Below are 7,367 nucleotides of genomic sequence, written 5' to 3' on the forward strand. Positions count from 1 at the left end.
TAAATTATAACAAAAATTAAAATAATATAATTAAGAGTTTACATAATACACTAAAGTGTATATAATAAAATTTTGGATAAATTACAAATACACCTCCTGAGATTTGCTTAATATACGAATTGTCCTATGTGGTTTGGAAAATTACAAATACCTCATTGTCATAATTTTTTATTTAACAGAATTAATTAAAAAAGTAAAATTTTTAACTGTTCACCTATACAGTAATAAAATTATCTGAATTATTAATTGAAATAAAATTTTAATATTATTAAAAATTATTAATTAATTTGATGATTTCTTAATAAAATGACTTATTTGTTATGAAATTAAAAATTGTAAGAGGTATAATATAATTTCTAAAACTATGTAACACAATTTATAATTTAAATAAATTTCAGAGTTGTGTTTGTAATTTTTCGTAAAATTCTCCGTTTGAAAAATGAGTTTAGTTCTTAAACTTCAATAACAAGAAGTACACAAAAGAAGACAATTACCACTTGATACCTCTTCCCTTGCAAGTAGGTCGACACCGGAGACCAATATTAAGCGAACTCATCATGACAAAGTAGGAACATTAGCAAACGAAACTTCTCTCTGTCTCTGTTTCTGTCTTATTTGGTGGGCTTGAAAAGCACGTAAACTGAAGACGACGGTTAAGCCTTTAAGCCATCGTCTTTATCTCAAATTCCTCAAACCTGTCTTCATATATGGTCCCCCAGATGTCAGATATGACCTCTAATGAGCCACCACAACACCACACACTCGTCGGAATCTAACCCGCAACTCCAATTCCCACCAAAATGACTCAAACTCGTCTCGCCGGAGAAGACAGAGTCGTGGAAGTTTCCGGCGGCCGGACGGTGGTGGTGGGTGTGAAGTTGGACTCTCACAGCAGAGAGTTGCTGACTTGGGCTTTGGTTAAGGTTGCGCAGCCTGGTGATTGTGTGATTGCTCTTCATGTTCTGAATAATAATGGTATGGTTTTGGGAGAGAGAGATAGAATGGAAATTTTGATTTTTGATTTTTGAGTTTTTTTTTTTTTTTTTTTTCTCTGGGTTTTTGGTTGATTCAAGTGTTAATTGACTGGTTTGATGAAATGGGTACGTGTAGAAATTGTTGATCGAGATGGGAAGTCTTCTCTTCTCTCGCTTATTAAAGCATTTGACTCTGTTCTTACTGTGTATGAAGGTTTCTGCAACTTGAAACAGGTTTGGCTTTTCATGTACTTTGTCTATAATTCATTAAGGTTTTGTTTTTTCATGTTGAATGATTTTAACTACCCGCTGTTTGGATTCTTTGAAGACAAAGGAAAGGAAAGGAGTACAAATACCTACTGTTTCATTGGGTTGAGTAGCATGAGGGGTTTTCTTTTGTTGGCTTCATAATGTTGAGAAATCTGTAGTTCCAGGTTCTAATTTCGTTTCTTTTCCAGAATTTTCTCAGTGACCAATCGAAATATTAACGAGTTGGGTGTTGGAGCAATAAGTTGTGGTGGAATTCATGTAATCACCCTTGTTTGGTTGCTGAGAAATTGAAAAAATAAGACAAACTAATATGTGAAATTCTGCCACTTTTCTTTTGAGAAAGTTGAAGAACTCCATTCAGTTTAGTCGAAGTAGGCCGAGTTTACTGGAAATTTAACTTTTCTCAGGTTCCATATTCGATATTAATGACTAACTAGATGGGATCATGTTGGAAATTTCCAGGTGGACCTCAAGCTTAAGGTCTGCAGAGGTTCATCCATTCGAAAAGTTCTTGTTCGGGAAGCGAAGTTTTACTTTGCCAATGAGGTTATAGTCGGTACTGCTCAAAATCACCATACAATCTGTTCCTCGGCCTCTGTTGCCAAGTACTGCGCAAAAAATTTACCAAAGGATTGCTCAATACTCGCGGTTGATAATGGGAAGATTGTGTTTCAAAGAAAAGCCTCTCCTCCAATGACTAATGGCCGTGCAAAAGGTTGTGGTTGCTTCTTTAATGTTTTCAAAATAAGAATCTGTACTTAATACATGTAGAGTTCTTGTCTCTTTATTTATTTTGATTTTATTTTTTTGCAGGAATCGATGATCAAGGAAGACATCATTTACTTGGTGCAATTCAAAGCTCGGCAAGTAAGAATTCCAAATTACTACATGGTGCAAATGTGGATGAGAACTCAACAGCGACAAGTGATCAGATTACTTGTGAAAGTTTAGAGACCGCGTTAGTAAAGGCAAGATGGGATTGTGCAGAGAGAGCCTTGAAAAAGAAGTGTTCCATTTGTTCCCCAAATTCTGTTTCGCCGGAAAATTCTTGTTTCGAATCACCAGAGAGCTCTGCTGGTGATAGCGATGAAGACAACTCGAAAGCTATAGTGCCGGTAAAGAAGGTAGAGGCTCCATTGAGCCCAATTTCTTCGTTGATAAGAGAATTGCCTGAAGTGAAACCCGGTTGGCCACTTCTTCATCGAGCTATTTTCTCAGATCGGCAAGTTTCTGACAGATCATCAGTGAAGCGGATCTCTGCGGTACAATGGGCATTGCAATTGCCCAGCAGACATTGTTTGCATAGTGCGGATTCAAATCAAACTACTTGCAGAGAGCAATCGTCTGAATTTGATGAGGAAAGTGGCTCAATTGTTTCTGTTGGTGCAGAGACTGTATCTTCCCCATCTTCTCCAAGCTCTAGTTCTAGAAGTCTACCAGAAGAATTGAAAGGACTTCATGAGAAGTACTCGGAAAGTTGCAGATTGTTCAAATACCAGGAACTTCTTCAGGCGACATCGAATTTCATTCCGGGTTTGATTAATTCTTCATTCATTTTTAGTATCGCATTTACAAATCTATATTGCTAACATTTAGCAGACTCGATCAATTTTTTTTTTCTTTGGTAATTACAGAGAACTTGATTGGAAAAGGAGGTAGCAGTAGGGTTTATAGAGGTTGCCTTCCTGACGGCAAAGAACTTGCTGTGAAAATCTTGAAGCAGTCTGAAGATTTATTAAAAGAGTTTGTATTGGAAATTGAGATTATTACTGCCTTACATCACAAGAACATTATCTCCCTTTATGGGTTTTGTTTTGAGGATTGCAATCTTCTCATGGTCTATGATTTCCTATCACGAGGAAGCCTAGAAGAGAACCTTCATGGTATGCAATATTAAGAGGGCTTAGATTTATTGTCCAACAGGTCTTATGATAATTAATGACATTTTTCATCGTACATTATTAAAAACGTCACTAATTATTAATTTTTAGGTAAAGTTTGAAAATTTTATTACAAAAAATATTACTAATTATAAGTTTTAGCAATAGTTTAAAAAAATTATTACAAAAAAAGGTCACTAATTTTTAACTTTTAGCGACAGTTTGAAAAATTCGATATAGAAAAATGTAACTAATTGTAAATTTTAGTGACAAGGTATTAAAGTCGTAACAAAAAAAAGAAGAAGTCACTAATTATAAATTTTTAGCGACATAAAAAATCGTTACAAAAAATTATTTTTAGTGACAATTATTGTAGGATTTATTTTCAATAGAATTTTATGGAAGTTGGTAGTTTATCCTAACATTAAAACATCTGTTTTAAGACTTCACATGATAAAACTAAAGTAAGAATTTTGGTGTTTGGAATTCGAGATTACTTTATAATTTATGGGTATTCTCTAAAACAGGTAATAAGAAGGGCCCTCGAGCCTTTGGGTGGAGGGAGAGATTTAAGGTGGCTGTCGGTGTAGCTGAGGCACTGGAATATCTGCACAATGCAAGTGCTAAACCTGTGATCCACAGGGATGTGAAATCATCGAATATACTACTTTCTGATGATTTTGAGCCACAGGTAATCGAACTTGGCCTTGCAGTGTACTGGCATTGGACAATTTGGTTTTTGCACTTTCTCAATACTCATGCTGTTTATGTTGGTTTTCAGCTGTCTGATTTTGGACTAGCAAAGTGGGCATCAACGACTTCATCACATATAACATGCACTGATGTTGCAGGGACATTTGGGTTTGTACTTTCTTTAATTTCTAAATCCTGTTTGGATCCTAGTCAAAATACATTTAAAAGTGATTTTTTCTAAAATATTATAATTTATGATGAATAAAAAAGCTGAATTGGTCTAATTTTACTGTCGAAAAATTCCACAAACTTTACGGATCTTCATTTTTATTATTTAAAAAAGAACAAAAAAAAAAACCTGGCACAAATTAAGTGGGGGATCTTATTGCCTGCTGCAGTTACTTGGCTCCTGAATATTTCATGTTTGGCAAAGTTAATGAGAAGATCGATGTCTATGCATTTGGGGTTGTACTCCTTGAGCTTCTTTCAGGTAGAAAACCTATAAGTAATGATCATCCGAAGGGCCAAGAGAGCCTGGTTATGTGGGTAGGTTCTCTTTACTCACTGGATCATTATGAATTTATCTCTTGATCATGTTTAATACTAACAATAAATCACCCCTTCTAGGCAAAATTGATTCTAAAAGGTGGAAAGGTTTCCCAACTATTAGACCCAAGCATGGGAAACAAATATGATCACAATCAGATGGAGAGGATGGTTTTAGCCGCTACTCTGTGTATCAGACGTGCACCACGAGCTCGACCCCAAATGTGCATTGTAAGTTTTTTTTTTTTTTATTTATTAAAAAAATAAAAACTTCCAGTCCATGTAATTTTACACTTTGAAGTGTATCTTAGCTTGCATCCAATGCTATGTAAAAAGTGGAGGCGAAATGATTTTGTAGCACTTGCTCTAGTTTCATGTTTAAAGCGTTGGATGATTTGTAAACAGTAACAGGGTTGTTTTATCCTAACTGGTTCGATTTCTATGCTAGTTATTGTCACAAGTTCCAAATAGCTCCTTTCCTTTCAATTAATCGTTGTATCATCTTTTGTTGTCTTAGCATTCATTCTTTTTGACCCTTCTCTTGCTCTTGCAACTCCTCCAGGTTGGCTAAAATTGCTTCTGATTTTTGTGGTGTTGTTATTCTCCTTCGCACACCATCAAACCATCTTTGAGAATTTTTTCTGGTCTATTCTTTATTGGTGTGCTGTTTTGTCTGTGTTACCAATCACTTTGACACTTTTACTAGTTGTACGGACATGCATTTGTGATTCTTGACTAGTTTACATTTTACACTGTGAAGAACAAATGGCCCCATAGCTGTCTTGCAAAAAATCCATCTTGTTTGATTAGTGAATGATGATCTTCATAAAACAGATACACAATTCCTCCTTTTTTAGTCCTTTCCGAACCCCCATCTTTACTCTTTAAGTTTCTAACTGATGACTTCTTGTCCAAGAGAGCAGAAATGTTGTGATTCTGATAGCCAGAATCAAATAGACACTTTTTTCTTAATTCTGAGACCTTGTTGAAATCCAAGGTCTTGTGCCGGTAAGAAGCTACAAATTATTAGAAAAATGAAGGAATTCATACACAGTTTATTCTAGTCAACATGCTTTTTTGGTATGTGGCTACATCTGCCGGCAAATTAGCAAGAGAAGTTTAACCCCAACTTGAAAAGACTAATACAAAGTTAACCATTTTCCCAACTCCACAAGTCTAGCTATCACGGCATAGGGAATGAGGGGTTACCACTATCTAATATCTTGTCATAAAGTTCTCCTGTCCTATGCTAATAATCTCTTTTAAGTAATTGCATTTCATTGCTATTTTAAGGATTTCCAAAATTCCCTCGTCACAATGAGAACGGACTTTTAAATGAAAGGAACTAGGATCACGGAGTTCAGTGATTTAGGCTGTCATTGAGTTCCCAATAAAATATACCCTTTTGTGGGTGTAAGATCTTCAGATATCAAACTCGATAATGGGTCCCACTTCATGCTCTCCTAAATGTAACATGATGCATCTCAATTATGAAACTTACTCTTTGTTATTTGCCTATACGATGCACATTTCAATTTTTATTTATTTTTATTTTTTTGTTGACAGAAGGCCCTTAACATACAAGTTCTTGTCTATTACAGGTCTCAAAGCTCCTCCAGGGTGATTCTGAGGTAATTAAGTGGGCAAGGCTACAAGTTCATGCTTCGGAAGGGACTGACATGCTTGATGGCGAGGCTCTTCCACGTTTGAATCTCCAGTCCCATCTTAACGTCGCGTTGCTTGATGTGGAGGAAGATTCTCTCTCCTTGAGCAGCATTGAGCAAAGTGTCTCATTGAAGGACTACTTGCAAGGAAGGTGGAGCCGTTCTGCAAGCTTTGACTAACCATAAAAACGTTTTTTTTGTTTGTGTTTTTTTTGTTTTTTTAAAAACCCTTTTTTCGGGTTGCATTACTGCGGGTCGTGGATGAGAGGCTGTTTGCAGATGTGCCCTCCTCCTTCCCTCAATTTGTCGTAAGTTAGTCTCCGGCTGATTCACTAGTTTTGTTTTCTAGGAAAATTGTATCAGTTTCTGATTCTCAATCTGAACTGATAGAGGGCTGCTCACGGGTCGGTTTTGGCCGGGTGCGGGTCAAACCCGACCCGACCCGCACTTATGCGGTTGGGGAAAAATGGACCCGCAACCGCCCGCGATGCGGTTCGCGGTTTGTGCGGGCGGGTGCGGTTCGGTTTGCGGTTTTTTTTTTTTTTTTTTTTTTTTAACTTAAGCAAATTTGACATTTTTTGTTACTTTCTAAACATTTTTTTTTTTTAGAAGAGTTATAAATTAAATTACAAGATATACAAACATGTTAGATAAGATGATATGGAACTATGCTTGAGGATAGTAATTAATCTTTCTCTTTAGCTTGCAAAAACAAACCCTTAAAGTCAAACTAGTAACACTAATTTAAATATGCAAAAACAAACCCTTAAAAGTCAAACTAGTAACACTAATTTTAATAGTGGATTAATCTTCACTGTTTAGTTTTTAATATGCAATAATGTGATAATAGAATGACAATTCAAAATATCATATTTAACTATGTCTACTAGACTAATGGAATATAATGATTTTTTTTTTATATATATATAAATAAAAGTCAAACTAGTAACACTAATTTAAATATCATTAGATCATGATAATGTATATAAGTGCTCATATAATAAATTTTACTTTCATCCAAAATGTAAAAATAAAAATAATAATTAGTTATCTCCATCCATCCAAAATGCAAAAAATAATAATAATAACTAGTTATTTTTTCTTTCTTTAAAAAAAAAAAAAAAAAAAAAAAAAGATGCGGGTTGCGGGCGGGTCGGGTTCGACCCGAACCCGATCTTTTGCCAATTTCTTCACCCGCACCCGCCCGCCTACCTACATCGAAACCGCCCAAAGCACTGCGGGTAGGGTAGGGTCGGGCGGTTTGTGCGGGTGGGTGGGTTTAAGAGCTGAGTTTGATGTTTGTAGTCTTGGAATGGTGTGCTTTGTTTAAGGGTGTACAA

The 7,367-nt window shown here is 35.7% G+C and overlaps 1 protein-coding gene across 1 annotated transcript; it reads left to right on the top strand.

Moving 5' to 3' along the window:
* Nucleotides 1-465: 465 nt before the first annotated feature.
* LOC114303585 (protein kinase STUNTED) lies at nucleotides 466-6,419 on the top strand. The gene is made up of 10 exons (XM_028248722.2): nucleotides 466-975; nucleotides 1,111-1,208; nucleotides 1,707-1,959; nucleotides 2,058-2,777; nucleotides 2,879-3,127; nucleotides 3,652-3,815; nucleotides 3,906-3,985; nucleotides 4,216-4,363; nucleotides 4,445-4,594; nucleotides 5,965-6,419. The coding sequence occupies exons 1-10, from the start codon at nucleotides 801-803 to the stop codon at nucleotides 6,205-6,207; spliced, it is 2,280 nt and encodes a 759-aa protein (XP_028104523.2). The 5' UTR covers nucleotides 466-800; the 3' UTR covers nucleotides 6,208-6,419.
* The last annotated feature ends 948 nt before the right edge of the window (nucleotides 6,420-7,367 follow it).

This window comes from Camellia sinensis, chromosome 3 (assembly GCF_055761805.1).
Source record: "Camellia sinensis isolate YWXY chromosome 3, ASM5576180v1, whole genome shotgun sequence".
Taxonomy (NCBI): domain Eukaryota; kingdom Viridiplantae; phylum Streptophyta; class Magnoliopsida; order Ericales; family Theaceae; genus Camellia; species Camellia sinensis.

Bases quoted from the DNA above. Each gene is read 5' to 3' on its own strand.
- LOC114303585 (XM_028248722.2), top strand. From the start codon at position 801: ATGACTCAAACTCGTCTCGCCGGAGAAGACAGAGTCGTGGAAGTTTCC. The intron at 1,209-1,706 runs GTTTGGCTTTTC...GGAAATTTCCAG, and splicing joins GTTTCTGCAACTTGAAACAG to GTGGACCTCAAGCTTAAGGT. The intron at 2,778-2,878 runs GTTTGATTAATT...TGGTAATTACAG, and splicing joins GACATCGAATTTCATTCCGG to AGAACTTGATTGGAAAAGGA.